This window comes from Vicugna pacos, chromosome 14 (genome assembly GCF_048564905.1).
Source record: "Vicugna pacos chromosome 14, VicPac4, whole genome shotgun sequence".
Lineage (NCBI taxonomy): Eukaryota > Metazoa > Chordata > Mammalia > Artiodactyla > Camelidae > Vicugna > Vicugna pacos.
Window position 1 is genome coordinate 64,342,585 of NC_133000.1, and position 20,753 is coordinate 64,363,337.

Below are 20,753 nucleotides of genomic sequence, written 5' to 3' on the forward strand. Positions count from 1 at the left end.
AGACTGACTAATGTTTTGATACCAGGACGAGACACTTGAATTTCCTATACTCTGCATGGTTTGTGATTATACTGTTTGCCTAAGTTTCCAAGTCTTTGTGACTTTTTATTTATAAAAGTAAAATTTATCTATCTAGTTATCAAAGTACTAAGTTTTTTGAGTATCACAGAACCACTGGACTCTAGCTTTTTGGACAGAAAGGGGTCTTTGAAGATATTTTAGTCTAGTGAGTTCCAATCCTGGATCCCACTACGCTAGCAAAGGGGAATGATGTGCTGTTTTCAAAAATTCAAAATCCTAATGGATATTAAAAATTAACTTATGTTAAAACTACATAAAATAAACTAAATTCCAAGTTTCTTTGCTTTTGGCTACAAATTTTTGAGTGTATTGGAGCAACATGGGTTATTCCATTCTGATCAGAGACTCTAGAAATTAATTTATTGAGAAAATGAGTTATTAATAAATGAAGCTTGATTGATAGAAGTGTTTCAGATGGCGCCCATGGAGGTAGAGGGAAATAATCGGAAGGGAGTCCTTCATGTTGAAAAAAAAATTGGGGCCAGTCATTTGACCTTTAACCTTTGAGTCCTTTTCTTAACATTTTTTTCCCTATATCAGATTGAAAATAGGATTTTTAATGTTTTTGGTATTTTAAATTCCAATAACTCTTCCTCCCCAGCTTAGCAAGACAGTAATTGAAAATTACATTCTTTAATTTTTTTTACTTTTATTTCCAAGGGTTAGTATTTTTTTTTTTTCGATCTTACTCACCAGGAAGAGGTTACTATGTCAAGGCATTATATAAATGATAAATTTTGGGTGTTCACCTTAAAAAAACCTAAATTACCCCTTAATTTCTCATTTTATAACTAACACTATAATTTTATGTAGTACTTTCTCTATGATAGCATAAAGATATAATAATTAATTGCTAGTTTATGTTCATTGATTGAATGTCATTGTCTATCTAGAAAAGCAGTTAACTGATTCTTGAGGTCTCCAGAAAATCCAACATTATTTATATTGTATAGCACGGTTTTCATGCTTCTAATATTTTATAGTCTTCTTGGGGACTACTAGCCTGTTGGTTATAATAATAAACAATGTAAGTGTTGGTGATTCTAAAATTTAGTACATTGGGTACTATTAAATAGCATTTAAGTGTGACAAGACATGTTTTACTAGGTCGTTAATGTATGCCTTGGGTGAATATAGAATCATAATTTTACTTCCTAAGGCATACATTAATTAACAAATAAAACATACCCTGCAGTGTTGTCTTATGACTGTAATACAGCTAGTATATTTTTAGTGATTTTTTTTTTTTTTTTGTATCCTGTGGTGTGTTCTGGGCATAAGGGACCCCATGCTCAGATTTTAATGTAGTTATACAGCACTACAGAACTTTATTCTTTACTTTTATCCTTTAAAAAAAAAGTTTCTTTTCATTATAGAACTTGAAAGATTTCTTTCTGTGACTTTGTAACAGCATTTCTTTTAGACATAGGTTGAATTTACAGTTTTAATAGATGATACTATAATTTTCACTTCTTCACCTGTCCCTTAAGTTGAATACTGTCCCATATCTTGAAGTTATATTTGTCTCCTTTTTATTGCATTACCTGAGTAATAAAAGGCATTTGTTTTATGCTGTTCCATGAACTGTTCCCAAGGAACTAAATATATTGCTTCACACCTATTTGGTGCTTTTAAGTGTTCCACTGGTAAGTTGTGCTTAGGTATCTAGATAATGATATTGTTAAATTAGCAATTGCAATAAATTAATTTATAAAACTCTCTTTCAAAGAAGCTATGAAGTTTTTTTTCCTCATAACAGGGTGGCAGATGTTGACATAATACTATTACTTATGAAGTAACCACATTTTATCAAAATTCTTTGATAATAGGTTTGACATTTTGAGGCATTTAAATTTTACAAAGTGATGACACAGATTTGCAGAGTAATTCTTAGCTGTGTTTGGTGATTTCTAACTTTACTTTTATTTCTGTGTGTAGGATTGTGGATAATATGCCTGTAACATGGTGTTACGATGTTGAAGATGGTCAGAGATTTTGTAATCCTGGATTTCCTATTGGCTGTTACATTACAGATAAAGGCCATGCAAAAGATGCTTGTGTTATTAATGTAAGTTCGTGATAAACTAACTCTGCTACTTTTAAAAATACAGCTTTTTGGTAGAAGGAGTCAGTCTAAATCTGGACAAATAATTGTGGACAAAAATTGTTAATTCATTGAATGCATACTATTCAGATATTCTGAAGGACAACTACTTAGATCTTTAAACTTAAGCCAGATTAACAATTTATAAGTCTAGAGCTAAAATAATTGAGATTTAATTCAACATTTACTGGCAGTATCTCTTTTATGCTAAACACTATGCTTTGGGCTAAGACTTGTATGTTCTGACTCTATTTAAAAGTTAGACTCATAAATCTTACATACTAAAAAAATGTTCATAGTGGACTGCCAAAAAGACCTCATTGTAAGTCCATGAAATGTGTATTGTGAATTTCAAAATTAGTTCATAAATTATTGTATTGCAAAAGTTTGGCATTATACCTTTTCCAAAAGGTATCAATCTTTGAGGCCATTCTTTTATAATTAAACAAAATAATAAAGTGAAGATATTCATTTAGAAAGTAATTTAAATTATTGGTATATATATTACATTTTGTATAATTAGGTCAACCTGATTTAATCTCCTAATGAATGGTAGAAGTTAGCATGAACTCAATCATGAAACTGGCTATATTGGTTAATACTTTTCTGAGAGTTGACCACTGACTCTTGAATAATTTAGGTTATTGGTTTATTCTAAAGTTTTAAACTTCCATGGGAAAAAAGTATTCAAGTGTATAGCATTTAGCATGCTCATAATGTAATATTTTTAAATGTGTTATTTTTATCATAAAGGAAAAGCTAGACAATACTAGATGTGTTCTCAGGTACTTTTACAGTTTTATGGAAGAATTAAAACATTGAAGAAGTATAATTTGTAACTCTACCAGTTAGTTTTGGCTTATAAAGAGTTTAAGTTTACAGAGATATAACCCTCCCAGACTTCAGGCAGTACTGCAAAGCTACAGTCATCAAAACAGCATGGTTTTGGCATAGAAACAGGCATATGAATCAATGGAACAGAATAGAGCCCAGAAATAAACCCACATGCCTACAGTCAACTAATCTTCGACAAAGGAGGCAAGAGTATACAATGGAGAAAAGACAGTGTCTTTGGCAAGTGGTGTTGGGAAAGCTGGACAGCCACATATAAATCAGTGAAGTTAGAACACTCTCTCACACCATACACAAACTTAAAATGGCTTAAAGACTTAAATGTAAGGTATGATACCATAAAACTCCTAGAAGAGAACATAGGCAAAACAGTTCTCTGACATAAATTGTAGCAGTGTTTTCTTAAGTCAGTCTCCCAAGGCAATAGAAATAAAACCAAAAATAAACAAATGGGACTTAATCAAACTTAGTTTTTTGCACAACAAAGGAAACCCTAGACAAAACAAAAAGACAACCTATGGACTAGGAGAAGATATTTGCAAATGATGCAACCAACAAGGGATTAATTTCCAAAATACACAAACAGCTCATATAGCTGAATAACAAAAAAACAAACAACCCAGTCAAAAAATAGGCAGAAGACCTCAACAGACGTTTCTCCAAAGAAGACATACAAATAGCCAATAGGCACATGAAAAGGTACTCAGCATAAAAAACTAATTATTAGAGAAATGCAAATCAAAACTACAGTGAGGTATCATCTCACACTGGTCAGAATAGCCATCATCAAAAAATCTACAAATAATAAATGCTGGAGAGAATGTGGAGAAAAGGCAATCCACCTACATTGTTAGTCAGAATGTAATTTGGTGCAGCCACTATGGAAAACAGTATAAAGTTTCCTTAAAAAACTAAACATAGAGTTACCATATGATCCAGCAGTGCTACTCCAGCGCATATATCTGGAAAAGATGAAAACTTAATTCAGAAAGATATGTGCACCTCACTGTTCATAGCAGCACTATTTACAATAGCCAAGACATGGAAGCAACCTAAATGTGCAACAGCAGATGAATGGATAAAGAAGTTGTGGGGTGTATACACACACACACACACACACACACATATACATGATGGAATACTACTCAGCCATAAAAAAGAATGAACCATTGCCTTTGCAGCAACATGGATGAACCTAGAGATTATCATACTAAATGAAGTCAGTCATACAGAAGAACAAATATATGCTATTACTTATACATGGAATCTAAAAAATGATACAGATGAGCTTATTTATAAAACAGAAACAGACTCACAGACATAGAAAACAAACTTATGGTTACCAAAGGGGAAAGATGGGTGGTGGGGGAAAGGGATATATTAGGAGTTTGGGATTAGCAGATACAAACTACTATTTACAAAACATATAAACAATAAGGTTCTGCTGTATAGCACAGGAAACTATATTCAGTATCTTGTAATAACCTATAACAAAAAAGAATATGAAAGAGACTGTATATATATATTTGTATAACTGAATCACTTTGCTGTACACCAGAAACTAACAACGTTGTGAATCAACTATACTTCAATTAAAAAAAAAAAGAATTTAAGCTGTAAACTTACACATTTTTATGGGAAAGGATTAAAATTCTGTCCAAGTTCAAATTTTCCTACTTATTGTGGCTTAAAGTTTTATGTTTTGACTCTTTTATAGCCAGTTTTCACCATTTAACTTTAAGTTCTATTCCACAGTCAGAATTCCACGAAAGAGATACATTTTACATCTTCAACCATGTTGACATCAAAATATACTATCATGTTGTTGAAACCGGGTCCATGGGAGCAAGATTAGTGGCTGCTAAACTTGAACCAAAAAGGTAACTATACAATAGATAAAAATAAATGTAACAGCAAGTGAAACTTAGACCCAAAGAATAAATATTTGGGGCCAAATTAAGTTTTTCCTTAATTAGTATTCTGGCATATAATTAGATATTTTAATTGATTTTACTAAAACTCCCTTTAGTATGACTTGTTATTGAGTTATGGGTTGTCCAGAGAAACAATACAAATACTTGTTTTCCTGTCATAATAAGGAATCAGACTAAGGTGACTTTTTGTTTTGTTTTTCAGTCAGTTTTTGACAGCTTTTTCATGACAGCTTGGAATGGAGAACATGAGTGATTAGGACAGTGTTCCCTTTTATAGTGAAAAAGCATTGCCTCAGATATTTGCAACTTGACCTCTCCTCAGAGGCCCAAGTGAGCTGATTAGTGTGTTATTTCAAAAGTTTCCATGCAGTGTTAGATGCCAGTATGTGACAAGTCATTTCTTGAAAAGGCATCTCTTCAAAGTGTCAACTTTTTTAGTGTGAAGTACCTATCAGTGATTTCTGAGATCCTTTTTTGATTATTTTTTCTCCATGACTTTCTCACCCCTCAACTGCTTTAGCCATTTTCTCTTGCCTCTAGTGGTAAAGAAATGCATGCCATAATAAGACGGTGGCTAATTTAAACTGCCTCAGTGTTTGTTTTGTTTTGATTTCTTTGAAGATTATTTAATACTCTTCAAGTAATATTTTCAAGTTTGTATCTAATTTTGTTTAAAAATTTTGTACACATTCTTATAACTAAGCCCTATATTTATATGAAGTAAATATTTGTACTATTCATTGGGACATAAATCACTTTTGACTGTTAGCAGCATTGTGAAATATGTACAAAATCTCTAACCTTTACTTTACCCCATTTTGAAAAACTACTGTATCAGCATCTTACCAAAATGTTTCTTCCCACAGCTTCAAACATACCCATATAGATAAACCAGACTGCTCTGGACCCCCCATGGATATAAGTAACAAGGCTTCTGGGGAGATCAAAATTGCCTATACTTACTCTGTTAGCTTCCAGGTGAGTGTGTTTTTATCTTTACTATAACTCAGAAACTGATTTTAAATTCATATTACTTAAACTAATTAAACATGTTAATGATTAAACTTGTCAAATAGATAAGCTTTTAATGAGCTGATTTTTGGAATAGTTTATCAATGTACCAGACAAAATGATCATACTCAAAACTAAGTCTTCATTTAAATAAGTTTAGGGAATTAGAGAACTGAGCCTCATTATGTGTTAAGCCATAAGAGACACAAACAAGACAGAAGATAGAAAATAGGCATAGGGTATGAAAATGTCAAAGATGTACAACAGGCATTTGGGAAAAAACACCACTTTTAAAATCAGAATTTGAATATAAGCTTAAATGGAGAATTTCCTGATGGTAGATGATCTGTATAGATTCTTAGGGAATTCAAGGGAGAGTTTTCTAAGGAGGAAAGTAAAAGTTCATTTTATGAGAATTTTGGGCAATATTCCACCTCTATTTTTAATAAACTACCTTGGCAATTCAGTGTAGTTATAACATTTACTATCCCCATATAGTGTGTAGTTTTGCAAGCCTAGCACAGTAAATAGTACATATTTCTTTCTAGGTATTAAGAGCTCAGTGTGGGTGACGCCTGCAAAATGCTCAGGGTACCTAGGTTATAACTCTGGTCTGGTTAGGTGTGTCTCATAGGTATAAACAGGTAGCACCAAAGAGAATAAAGAATAAACTATTCCATTTGATTTTCTGAAAAAATTAAATACAACCCTAAATATTGACATTTAGAATAAGCCTTTGCTAATTTAACATTTAAAGGAAAAGACCTTTAAAAATACAAGTAACTATGTGCTTTTAAGGACTGTTACTATTTTTTATTTACTGTTTAGGTTCATCTTGATTTTCCTGAGACTTGAGTAAATCTAGCTCCATGAATCCCATGACTAACCCAAGTTATAATGAGAAATTACATTTCTTTTGGAGGGGGTGGTTAAGTTTATTTACTTATTTTTAATGGAGACACTAGGGATCGAACCCAGGACCTCATGCATGCTAAGCACATGTTCTACCACTAAGCTATCCCCTACCCCCAAGGAATTGCATTTCTTGACTGAATAGAACGTTAAGCTGTGAATGGAAGTTTTGGACTCTCAGTACACTGTTAGCAAATTCTTCTTTAAAGAGTTTTTTTTAATCCCTCTAGGAAGATAAACATATCAGGTGGGCATCTAGATGGGACTACATCCTGGAATCTATGCCTCATACCCACATTCAGTGGTTTAGGTAAGAGTATAGAGTTAATCTCCCTTATGCTCTGTTCTTACCCTCTTCTCTGTCCCTTTGAATATTTCATTCACTCTCTAGTTTTCTCCAGATATTCAAAAGGCTGAGCTCTTAAATTGGATAGACTTGGGTTCAGTCCTGGCTTTCAGGCACTGGTTGTGAGTCAGGCTGTACACCCAGTTTCTCAGAGTCCATTTCTTCATCCAGAAATAACTTGTCTCATGGGACTGTTCTGAAGCTTCAAGGAGGTAATGAAACAGAGCATTTGAGCACCTTACCTGGCATGGAAGCTGCTGTGGCATTTACGATGTTTATTATTCTTACTCTCTCTTCAAATCATGACCCAAGGCTTTTATTTAGAAAGCTGTTCATGGTGCTATCACTCTCCTACTTTGCTGACTAATCTTTTTGACACTCATTTAATTCCTAAGTAACTTTGTTTTTCAGTAGATTTCTTGAAGGCACAGGCCAGTCCATTTTTGATCCTTGGCAGCTTATGTTGCCCTGATTCAGGCACAGTGGTTATTTAATAATGTTGACCATGGACAGAGAGAATTCTAGTTCTCAACAGATCACAAAATTAGGAGTATTTAAAGTTATGTATCCTCTATAAAGCCACATAGCAGAACACAGTTCATTGAATTTGTTGCATTGTAGGTCAGATTTTTTAATCTGGTTAATGTTTCAATGTTTCAATGTTATTCAATAAACAGTTTTTAAAAAAGAGTTGTGCTGTTCTGAAGGTTAAGCTACTACAGATTAATCCTGACGTACTTATTTTTATAGCATTATGAATTCCCTGGTCATTGTCCTCTTCTTGTCTGGAATGGTGGCTATGATTATGCTACGGACGCTGCACAAAGATATTGCCAGATACAATCAGATGGATTCTACGGTGAGTGAAACATCTGAACTATTGTTTGGTCTACCAAGGGTAGTCTTTATTTTTTCTTTGGAAAAAATTTAAATTTTAAAACATTCTTCTCAAAAGTTACCTTGAATTCACATTTTCATATAAGAAAATGATCCTTAAGAATTGGTATTCTGGAGAAATTTATTGACCCCACCTTTCAGAGCTGAACTGTTCACGGCCTCATCTGTGGAATGGGTGCAACTGCACAGCTCCAGCTCTGTCTGCTCTTTTCACATACGTGCCATCAGCTCTCTCAGTCTCTGTTTCCAGCATACACTCAGTTTGTGAAGCAGCAAAGATGAATGGAAACTCCAAAGCAATTTTTATTTGTGTCTATGTTTAATTTTTTCAAATTAATTTTAACTGAATTTCTTTCAGCCTTCTGGTGTATTCAAGGTAATTTAATGTCTCAACTTCATTTATTCTCATTTTAAGTTGCATAATGTTATGTACTTTATACTTTTTCATTTTATAGCAGTTCTTTAACAGAATTTCCCCAAGAATCAGTGACTTGTAATGAATACTTAAAACTGAGATTTTCATTGTTTTCTCTTCCCCAGCTTCTTAGCCTTCCCCCCTCAATCTTTCTGTCCTGTTCAAATTAGAAAAAAGAACATATTAATGTTTAGAAACTTTTTAGCAATTATACCCTACAGTTTCTTTTCATAATACTCTTCATAATTGGCGATTCCGAATCATTGCTGAATTAATGGAATTTTTTTCTTAATTTGTACACAGGTGCCTTGGGAGTCGGGGCAGGGCAGCCTTATTTTCCAATCTTGCTCCCGTTCTTTTCCTCCTGTGAGTCTCACCATAGCACTCGAGATCTGTTCAGACGCGTCAGGTCATTTCACTCCCAGTCACAGCCCCTCAGTGAGTTCCATAATACTCAGTGAAAGCCAGAGTCTTTACAGTGGCCAGTAAGGCTCTGCGGTGGCACTTCGAGCTCTGTTCCAGCCATGCTGACACATCGAGCAGGTTCCCACTCCCAGCCTTCACACTTGCTTTCTTCTTTTCCTGCAGTCTTTTGTCCCTCAGATGGCTCCCTCACGACCTTCTGGTCTTTACTGAGATATGGTCTTCCCAGTGAGACCTTCCTCCCCACCCCTATCCCACACCCCACATCCATACTTCCTAATTTTTCTCTATAGCACTTGTCACCATCTAATATACTATTTATTTTACTTATTTTATTTATTGTCCCCCTTTCCAGTGAGAACATGTGCTTATAAGAAGAGGAATTTTTCTGTTATACTCACTGTGGTATCTCTGGTGTTTTAAACAGTGCCAAGCATGTAGCTGGTATTCAACAAATACTTGCTGAATGAATGAATAAATAAATTAGTCCTTGATGAACCAGGCTTGATGCATTGCTGGGTTTATGATAGGTAAAAAGGGTATTCAGGGACTCCCCCAACCCCATCCCCCTAGAAGTGAGCTGAGGCCAGAGTAGGAAGCAATGCAAGCACGAGAGCAGTTCTTATATCAGGTCTTTAACCAAGTGGGAGGTTAAACTTTAGGTCAGTGGTGAACCTCAGTCTCTCCTGTATTAAGCCTGGATTCTTAAGGGGAATTCTGAAGGGGAGAAAAATCATTCTAGGTTGGTAAATGCCTTCTGATTCTCTGCAGAATCAAGTAGAAATCCTTTGAAGCAAAGTCTCCCAAATTTGGATTTGCAGGATTCACCCCATTTACGGTCAATAAAAAATGGTATATTAATCAGAAATTTACAAAATTTTACAATAAACAACAAATTCAGTCCTGGTCCCAAAGATTTCAGATATTAGGACTATTAGTTATAGAGTATAAAATATCTGAAAAACAACTAGGATTTTCAAGCACAGATAAAAGATAAGAATCCATAGATAAAGGACACACATTATATCCCAAGTGGAATAAATAAAATGAAATCCACACCTAGATCAACTGGGAAAAACCGCAGAACACCAGAGAAAGGAGAAGATCTTAGAATCAGCCAGAGGGAAAAAAGACTGAGCATCTACAAAGGAAAAACAATTAAATTGGCGGTGGAAGCTCAAAAAGTAATATCTTTAAATTGGTGGTGAGAGAAATAAACCATTTACATAGAATTATGTACCCAGAGACACTATCTTTCAAGAATGAAGGTGAAAAATCTTTTTCATATTAACAAAAACAGTTCACCACAAACAGACCTGAAGGAATTTTTGTAGAAATACTTTAGCAGTGAATTGATCTATCAGACCTGAAGGAATTTCTATAGAAATAAATTAGTAGAAAGTAAAATAAATAAAAAACAATTCTAAGGAGAGATTTAGAATTGGTGAACAAAGAAATTCCAAGTAAACATTTTCTGTGTATAATAATAATGAGTCTAAATTTGGAAGTTAACAAAGTATATGAACAAGGGAAAAAACAGATTTGATGAATAGTATTGGACAAAGTGGGTGGCCATTTGGAAAAAAAAATAAGGTAGATTCCAACCTTATTCCTTATATTGAAATGATTAATGATCTAAATGAAAATATGAAAGTATAAAATACTAGAAGAACACATGGGAAGTTTGTTTTAAATCTTGTCTACAGCTTGCAAAGATAGAAATTTGAGAATTTGGGGGAGAGATAAAGATGTATGCTGAAGGAAATGTTAAGAGAGGAGGCTGAAAATACATCAGGGGCCAAATTTAGAAGGCCTAAGCTGTGCAGTCTGAAGGTCATTGAGAAGGTCTTAAAGGATATTCAACAGCAGTGACATGGCCAGATTCACGTTGTAGGAAAATCACTTTGAACATTATGTGGAGAATCCTTCGGAGCCAGGCAGGATTAGAGGCACAGAGACCAGTTAAGAGGCTGTTACAGAGTTCCCCGAGACAGGGGATGGTAGCAGGGAAGAAGTAGGGAGGTGGACAGATTGATACAGAGGGTGTTCAGGAATTGGGATAAAATACTGATTGACCAGTTGACTGTGGAGAGTGTGGAAGAGGGAGAAAAGTCAGTGGATGACCCCGTGCTTCTGGTCTGAACCACCTGATTAATTAAAAGCATCTTTTTGGTTCTGTATTGAGAATCAGCTGAATGGACATGAGGGCAGAAATAGAGACCAGTTTAGTGAATACTGTATAGACAAGTGAGAGGTGATGGCTTGAACCAGGGGCTGCTAGTGGATCCTGTGGATATATTTTGAAGCTAGAGCTATAGGAATTGTTGAAGGATTGTATGTGAGTGTGGGGGTGGGAGGAGGAGGCATCAAAGATGACTTCAGGGTTTTGGGAACTGAGCAACAGGAAGGATAGAGTTTTTATCTACTTGAGGAGACTGCAGGTAGAGCAAGTAGGGGCACAAGAGAGAATCAGTCCATGTTACGGATAATTCTGTTTAAGGTGTCCATTTAAACAGCTGAGTAGAGCTGTAGATCAGGCAGGTGTATTGTATATGTGTGTTTGTGTGTGTATGTATATATGTATATATATATCTATCTATCTGGAGATCAGGGGAGCAGTTTGGGCTGGTGACACAAGCTTACTAATATTTTTACAGCCAAGCCTACTGTATAAGCAGAGTAGCTGTGAGACCTAATACCATTTGCTTATTTTGGAGATTAGTAATTGTAGGTTAAAAAGGATAGAATATGATTAAAAATTGTCATCAAATTGGATTATGAAGCTTGACTTAGAGTAGAATAGGTGAGTATCATGTTGTCTTTGTATTTCTTTTTAAAGTTTCTTAGTAACTATATTTATATACCTTAACATACAACATTCCTTTAAAAACAATTCAAGAAAGCTATATTTAGCTCTATGAGTCAAGCTTTGTACGTCAAAACGAATAAATATTAATATTTATAATTTAAAAAAAATTCTGTATCTGCATATTCAACAGTGAACAAGCTGTCTAGTTTTCTTGGTGATACCGCATGACAATTAAACGATTTAATTCCCTTTTTAGGAGGATGCCCAGGAAGAATTCGGCTGGAAGTTAGTTCATGGTGATATATTCCGTCCTCCAAGAAAAGGGATGCTGCTATCCGTCTTTCTAGGATCAGGAACACAGATTTTGATTATGACATTTGTGACTCTGTGTAAGTATTAAGTGAAAATTTTAAAATAGAATATACTTTTCTAAATATTATTTGAAATTCAGTTTTCCTAAGTTGTAGCTAAGCTAGATTATTTCCAAGAGTTCTTTTGGTTCTCAGAATCTGTGTGCTTCGGCTATAAGTGAGCTGGGGCAGGGTTGGCTATGCCAGAAGTTGACTCTTCATGTCTCCCTTTCAGCTGCATAGAGAGCAGGCCTTTGTCATGGTAGCCCTGGAACTACAGATGACTAGAACCTTAAAGACCAGCTGGATCTGAGTCTGGGCAGCCTGGAAGCGGGGTCATTCAGGTTGACTGTTCTGCCCAACCAGGAACATATGATTAGTATTCCAAGACATTCTTGGGTTCCACTGAGACTGAAAGGAGAAGGGGATGGGGCAGGAAGCTTTTTGTAGACCTTTCTATCGTGGCAGGATTTAGGAAGAAGACCTATTTCTCTCGCAATGTTCAGGGAAGATCTTCCTACACAAAAAAATCTCTTCCTTGTGCCACCTGAAAATCTTCAGAAATTTTGTTACTTAAGTTTTTTTCAATTAAGACAATTTTAATTTCTTTTCTTTTCCTTTTAAATAGAACTTCCTTAGAGGCATTGATCAGCTGCAGGTGTAACTCTTGAGACTACCCTCTGGAGATATGTTAATTCTATGGTCTTCTAGTTTTCCTATTTATAAGAGAAGAAAATGTTTATGAAAAGAATTTTCTAAAGTTTACATTTATTTCCCCTGTTTCCTTTTTTGTTGCCTGCTACTAATCAACAGTAACTCATGAATGTTACTGGAGGAATTCAGAAACCACTGATCTTTCAGTAATTTTTTTTTAGCAACAGTTGTTCTTATGTTTGACTGCATATTAAATACATAATACTATAATCATTTTCTGTTAGTAAAATTGTTCCAAGTTTTTATGATGCAAGTAACCAGGTAAATGTTTGGAAAGAGAATGACCAATTCCAGATGTCTGGTACCTGAGGAAGTTTGGAGATTCCTGGTTTACACCCTCAGGCTCAGTTTGAAGACTAACTAGAATGTATTTATCAACTAACAACTTAGATAAGGAGATGCTGCTGTTATAGGTTAGAATTTGTAAGTATATTTTACTGAAGAGGGTAGGTTGGAAGAAAGTATCATGAAAGAGGTTTGGACACAGATGATTGCATCCCCAGAGAGCCAAGGAGGAGTAGAGCAGAATGGATGCTAGAAGTTCTGCTTTAAAATTTTACTGAAAGCTGCCTTCTGCCAGTTTATTGGGATCAGCAGCAAGTGAACTTGTAAGGAAGGAAGGTTTCAGAGAACCTAGGTTAGAAAATGATAGGGATTATTTTCTTTAAATGCTTGAATATGGAAGGAAAAACTTAAGAACAGTCAATTTCTCAGGCCTGGGAAGCAGTAGGGTAGAGGGCACATCTTAGCTGAAATTCTGATTAATCTTCTAAAGTTACCCTGATCAGTTTCCTATGATCATGAGTTTCTCCTCTGGCTCTTCAGTCGATGCTAATCAGTAGGTGTGCACGGGTGTATAAGGGTGCTTGGTTATGTACACCCTGGAGGAAACACTGGAAACTCGGTGCTCCTGGGATTAGAAAGTCATCTGCATCTGTTCTTGAATTTCTTTCTGAGAAAGTCGTAACTTCTGACTTCTAGTTTAAAGCTAGAAATTGTTATAAATATAGCATTTTTCTTCTTGTTAGTTGGGAGGGTTATGTAGGGAAGAACAAATAAAACTAACTAGCTGAATAAGGGGTAGGAGCCAGAATTTTCTCAAGTCATTGACCAAGTCCTTCAGTAACGTGTGTTCAGAAAGCTAGTGGTTCTATGAAATCTTTTTTGCCCTATTTTGTTGTTTGATTAGATTCTGTCTTGTCTCTTACGTTTGAATGTTGTAAGATTTTTTTTTGTACCCCAGAGGACTCAGTATTGCTTTTAAAAGGAATAGAAAGTGAGAATATTTTACAATGGGAAAATTTTAGTTGATGTTAATTTTTTAAAACTGTACTTAAATCTCGGAAGAGCTGAAAGCACACGAGCATCGAGTCAGCCTCCCCAGTAACAGGAAAGGTGAGGTCTTGTGGCTCCTGACAGGAAAGTTCCAAATTGGAGCATGTCTTATGTGGGATCCTGTGAACGCAGGGCTTTGAATATTACTAAGACTCAGTGTGTCTGCTGGTAAGATAGTGTGTTTTCATGAAGTTGTATTTAGTTTACTGTTAAAAATGAGAAGGGTCTTCTATCACTTCATGTCAAAGGAAACAGTAATAAGATTTGTAACTTTAAATTACTTGCTTTTCAGTTTTCGCTTGCCTGGGCTTTCTGTCACCTGCCAACAGAGGAGCACTGATGACTTGTGCTGTCGTCTTATGGGTGCTGCTGGGCACACCTGCAGGCTATGTCGCCGCCAGATTCTATAAGTGTAAGTGAAAGCCACCCTGCTGGGTGTCAGATCCAGAATCTGATCTGCTGCGTCAGGTGTCTTAAGCCTTTGTGTCCCATAGTTGGTGCTCTTTAAACAATATGCACTATAGGTGTGCGTCCTCATTAAAGGTGCTTGTGAAGTGGATGATGACCCCTAGGATTGCATGTTCACACATGCTTCAGCAGTGGGATAAGCGAATACAGAGGCTGCTTATCCATCGTCCCCTCTCTCCTTAAGTTTTGACTAAACACACATACTAATAAAAAAACAGACTAATAAAGGAAGAAAGTATACGAATTAATATCACTGATTTATTCACTAAAACAAGTAGTGTGTACAGGAATACCTTACGGAAGAGAGGTTGTATTTATATCAATTTAATATTATAAAATATTTCTGACTGTTTTACTTTTGTAGCATGATTAATTGCATTCTCTTCCAAAAGTAAAATAATGTTCCGTGAGAAAAAGCATCAGGGCCACAGAAAGGATGGAATATGCTAGATGACTTCGAAAGCAGCTTTGCCAGGGTCAGTGAATGCCAAAGTTTGCCCTGCTTAGGAATCCTGTAGTCCAGTTGAGACAGTACCATAGGTAATCTGATTTAAAATGCCAAGGGGATGATGACACAGGGCTAGGTTTCCCAAGGTCTTCTGATAGGAATAGGGTTTGAGCTAAAACATAGTACAGTTACATAGGGGGCTTTAGGGTGTGGTTGGCTAGACTCAACCCCAAATAGAAATATTAGTTAGACTTTGCCAGAGGTACAGAGTATGTGAAGTTCTTTATGCGTGTGTGTGTGTGTGTTTGAGTGTTTAATTTCTGTGAATTTTGTCAGAAGTTCTTTTTTTCTTTCTTTACTAAAGGACATAGGATTAGGGTGGTCATATATGTTCTAACACATATGAAATATGGTTCAACCCCACCTGCCTCACCATGCTTCGCCTTTCTCACTCTTTCTGCTACACTGGCTTTGGCTTTCTTTCATTTCCTCAGTGAAACTATGTACCTGCACACCGGCCTGAGGACCTTCCCACATTTTGTTTCTGCTGAGTTCTGATCCATCCTCCCACCCCAGCAAACGTACCTCTCTCACTGTATCTCCTCTCCATCCTTCAGATCTCCTAGCTGTGGATTAAGTGGCAAATTAATCAGGCAGAACATTTTGAGAAGTAACATCACGTGGTCCTAGTCATAAAATGCTTTATTTATTTCATAGAATCATTTTTATAATGTTTCAAAAAATATTATTTGGATTTTGATTGAAATTGTATTAAACCCAAAGTCATAATTTTACAATAGTCTGTTTATCAATAATTCCGTGGATTCAAATCATATATAAATAATTTAGTGTTTTCTTTTATGGCAAGTGGTACTTAAACTTGCTTATAAATTATGTTAGCTTTTTTTAAAAATCAAAGCTGCTTTCAGATCTCAGCCAGTTTTATCTCCAACTTTTAAACTGGGAGCAGAAAAGTACTTCTGTTTTTCACTCTATGCACTTAAGTTTTTAATTGTTTTTTAAAGTGGGAAAGAAAATTAGAGAGAGGCAAAAGAGAGTAAAAAATTCTTAAATAAATTTGTTTTGTCAAGCGGCCGCCAGTAACTCTTCTATTCTTCTTAGTCACCTGGTCCTACACACTGAGCGCCCCAGCCCCACCGACGCCCCACCAGAAACTGTAATGCTGGAGGCCTCCTGGAGATTCAGACTTACTGTGAACATTTAAATGTGTGCATGTCAGGCATGAGGATTTCTAGTTTTATAACAAATTCTGAAACTGACCTCAAGATAAACAAGAATCTCCGGTGTGCCCTTTTCCCACCTAGGCACATTAATTGAAACTGGGTTAGAATTTAAGGGTTTATTTTGTTTTGAAGTTTAAAAAAAAAAGATTAGAAAAGAAAAACTAGTCTGGGTAACTTTCCTTTGATACTAGATTTATTTTATGCTGAAGCAAAAATCTTTACAGCAGGACTTATCCAAGGCAGTCCTGTGGTGTGCATCTCTGAGTTGGATCATTTGATTAGGGAATATTAGGGCATTTGCTAGTGTCGTATTTAGGAGTTGGCACCCAGTGCTGTCAGTTTGTCCAATATCAAACTTTGAGTATGGATATTTAGTTTGCTTTGAAGAAAAGTCTATGTTATGCCACTTCTGTTTTCTTCTACAGCCTTTGGAGGTGAGAAGTGGAAAACAAACGTTTTATTAACATCATTTCTTTGTCCTGGGTAAGTGAATTTTTCATTAATAACTTTCTTAACAGTCCTATTTAGTTCCCAAATTTTCTATTCCATAAGTATAATCTTTTCTGTCTCTAAACCCTGTACCCAAGAAAATGAATTTAATTTTAAAAAACTGAATATTTAATAAACATTTGCAGAATGACTACTGCATGCCTCATCTGGAAGAAGTACTTTTAGACATGATAATTTTTTTATATTCCTTTCCTTAAAAGCCTGTTTCTTAGTCTGGCATGTTGTCATGTAAGGCTGCATAGAAAGCTTTTGACCTAATCACAGAGAAGAATCCTCACCTAAAGATAGTTGAGGCAAGCATACATTTTCAGATTTTTTAGAGTATTCCAGTAAGTAGAGTAACATGTACCAAAAAGACAAAAAGCAGCCACTACATTACAAAAACAAAACAACCGTGACTCTTTGGAAGATAGCTTCTGATATTAAGTATCTGATGTCTGTCTGGTCCCGGAACTAGAACCCAGTTTAACCCCAGCTCACAGATATCTGGTGGGCAAGAACTGGCCTCTGAACAATGAACAGCAATAAAGACAGCCAAGTGTTAAATCCAGAAGCCAGGACTGTTCCATTTGCAGGCTAGAAATGAAAGAATGACAATAGCTGGGATTTTTATACATAATTAAGGGTAAATAGTCTCAGATTTTTCACCTCCATTGAAGATTCATAGGCCTCTCAGCCATTCATGTTGTATTCAAAGTTTTATGTTTTTCTCAAGCCGTATCCATTGTGTTCTTTCCCTCTACTGTCAATTCAAGAAGTGTCCCTCCTTACCAAGCCTGTCAGCCATGATTTCCTTAGGAATCTTGCCTTTCAAACATCCCCCACTACTCTGTGACATACTCCATTTCTCCCTTTCTCTGTGTTCTGTTCAAGTGTTTCATCTCATTCCTACAAATACTCTTTTTCCCCCATTACTTTTGTGAACTTCTCTCTAAGGTTACCAATGATGTTCCCATTTTCAAATCTGGAAACCATTTTCTCTGTCTTTACCTCTTTACATTGTCTAATATTGGGATACCCTCTCCTTGAAACTCCTCCCTTTTTTGGCTTTATAGAAATTTTCCTGTGCTAGTTCTTTTACATCTATGATCAAACCTGATTTATCATCTTCATCCCACTCTTAAAAATAGGTGCTCACCAGTGGGATGGTGGGGTAAGTAGAGAGAGAGAGAAGAGCCAAGAACCCAGTTCCCCAGGACAAAGGGTATTGGTGTCCTCCTAGGACAAAAAGGATCATTTGGTAATGTGAAATCGGCTCATACCATTTTTATAAATAAATAAATAAGCACCTGCATATAATTTTTTATAAATAAGCACCTGCATATAATTATTGTAGTAGACATAATGGCACTTGATTGTTTCCAGATTTTAAAAGAATTTAATGCAGAGAGAAATGCTTCCTTATATTAATAAAAATCTTTCTCTAATTCAAAACCAATGTCATTCAGTGATGAAGCACTAGAGACATTTAAAGATCATGAATATCACCAATAGAAAATATAATATTTTAGTGTTGACTCTGATAACATTAAAACTGTGGGGTATCTAGAAGTGATTATAGTATTATTACAGCCATGTTTTTAAAAATGTACTCATAGGAGAAAGACTGAAAGGAACTAAGTACACACATTTGGATATTTGAGTTCATAAAAAGCCAAAAACTAAAAGAAAAATATTTAACAATTAGTTGCTGGAGTATATAAATAGCTCACATATGTGATTTTGCAAAAATCCTGCAACCCAAATGAAAAATGAGAAGTGGATGTAACCAGCAAGTCACCGAAGGTAAAACCTAAAAAGCCAGCAAACACAGGATGCTCAGCTGCAGTTATCAAGAGGAAATGCAAATTAAAACAACACATTTGACGATCCTGAGCATGAGGAAAATATGTGAAAAGGTAAATTTCATAAGCTGGTGGTAGGAGTTTTAAGTCAGGCAAAACCAATCTGAAGAGCAATTTGGCCGTTTCTACTAAGGTTTTTAATTCACATACCATATGACTCAGCAGTTCCACTTCCCTTGTGCATAACACAGAAATTGTGATATTAACTACGTATGATTGCTACCGTGTTATTTTGCTTCTTCCTCAGGTTTTACCCAAAAGCCTATTGTGTCTTTCAGGATTGTGTTTGCTGACTTCTTTATAATGAATCTGATTCTCTGGGGAGAAGGATCTTCAGCAGCCATTCCTTTTGGGACGTTGGTTGCCATATTGGCTCTCTGGTTCTGCATATCTGTACCTCTGACATTTATTGGTGCATACTTTGGTTTTAAGAAGAATGTGAGTTTTGGGGTGTTAACTTATTTAAATGAATTTCAACTGTGTAGTTAGCATATGCCACCTTAAAAGATATGTGTCTGAAAGATATAAGCTGTGCCTGTGGGATCTGGATTTCACAGAAAATTGATGACTTCTTAGTTTCATTGTAGTCATTCTTAAAATAGTACTCTGAAGACTGGTAAAGAGAGGTTATGGATGCAAACTTAGATTTCAAAGTTTTTTAAGTAAATGGGAATCAAAATAGATTAATAGGAAATTAAGTGATAATTTAAACTAATGAAAACTTTTGAGTTTTTTACATTAAAAATAAAATACTACTTTTTTTTAACCTACAAGGTACGTTTTTTTTTCTAATGAGTAAAAGAGTTCCTAGTCTATATTACTTAAACTGAATAACCAGGATAAAACAGAGTATGGGTTAGGAAATGAAGCTGTAAGAAAAGTGACTGTACAGTGAGAGTAACAATTTTTTTAAAACATAGCTTTAGAATAAATTTCATATGCTTTCCTGCTAATACTTGATTTTAAGAAAGATTATAAGTAAGGCGCCGTCCCTCCCTCTCATCTGTCTGTCTCCACCTCTGCTGCCGCCTTCTGCCTTCAGGCTAAGAGGAAAATGGGAATTTATTCTCCAGTGTCCTTCTGTCACCCCACTTATCTATCTTTGCTCTTCTCTGAAAATACCCCAGTCCACAAGGTTAAAAGAAATTATGTGTTCTGGTACAGTTTGTGAGGGGACCTGCAGTACCCTGGAAAAAACTACCTGCTTTGGCTTTCAGGAGGCTTCATGGTCTCCAGTGCGCCTACCATGGCAGGCCACTGAAAGGGTTTTCAGTTCTTTGCCATTTTGTTTAATTTATGGTTAAAAATCTATATAGCATAATAGTACACTGACATGGTTTGAAATTTTTTTAATTACAAAGGTTAAATAAGTACTTAAAACTCTAAAAATATAAAAATTGAAGATCAATATGATTCTCTGCCCGTGTACACATATATATATATACACATGTAAAATAATCTAGTCCACAGAAGTAAAATCTCAGAATACCATGTTTCAAATTTTGACATATCATTACAAAAACTACAGAAGTATATTTTTGAACTTTTTTGCAAGAAGATGAATTGCTACATATGTACTTTTTTCCCTTCATATAATGGTGTTTAGGTACTTTAGGTTCCAGTTGTTTTTATACTACCATGTTCATGTGTTATGAAATTGAGAATAATTGAGAACATCACCAATAACTTATGGTCATCAGTCTTCATATAGCCATTCATTATCTTCTTTGTGTTCTAAAGTCTTAGAAAAAATTGAGCAATTTTAATAAAGATGACGTTGTCCATCTCCAAAAAAAATACATTGACAATTTCAGAACCACCTGATTTCTTACAGTAAGTATATAATTAAAAGAAAAAACCTAATTCTTCCTTTTTATCAACTACTATTTTCTGAGCACTGTATTACCTCCTGTGTGTTTCTCACTTTGTCTAGCGCCATTAGTCATCGGATCACTGCGGGACACAGTGGTAGCTCATTCCTGTAGACAGACTGAATATTATACCTGATGGTATCTGGCTTGTTGCTTCTAATTACAAATCTCACTTTGATGACTTA

At 35.4% G+C, this 20,753-nt stretch overlaps 1 protein-coding gene across 1 annotated transcript in view; it reads left to right on the plus strand.

The window, feature by feature from the left end:
- TM9SF2 (transmembrane 9 superfamily member 2) overlaps positions 1-20,753 on the plus strand; it is a 52,656-nt gene that overhangs the window by 23,390 nt on the left and 8,513 nt on the right. The window contains exons 5-13 of the mRNA XM_006208317.1: positions 2,020-2,149; positions 4,793-4,917; positions 5,838-5,949; positions 7,125-7,204; positions 7,991-8,099; positions 12,041-12,173; positions 14,476-14,595; positions 16,769-16,826; positions 18,976-19,135. Coding sequence (XP_006208379.1) covers positions 2,020-2,149; positions 4,793-4,917; positions 5,838-5,949; positions 7,125-7,204; positions 7,991-8,099; positions 12,041-12,173; positions 14,476-14,595; positions 16,769-16,826; positions 18,976-19,135 — 1,027 coding nt within the window. The remainder of the gene's footprint in view (positions 1-2,019; positions 2,150-4,792; positions 4,918-5,837; positions 5,950-7,124; positions 7,205-7,990; positions 8,100-12,040; positions 12,174-14,475; positions 14,596-16,768; positions 16,827-18,975; positions 19,136-20,753) is intronic.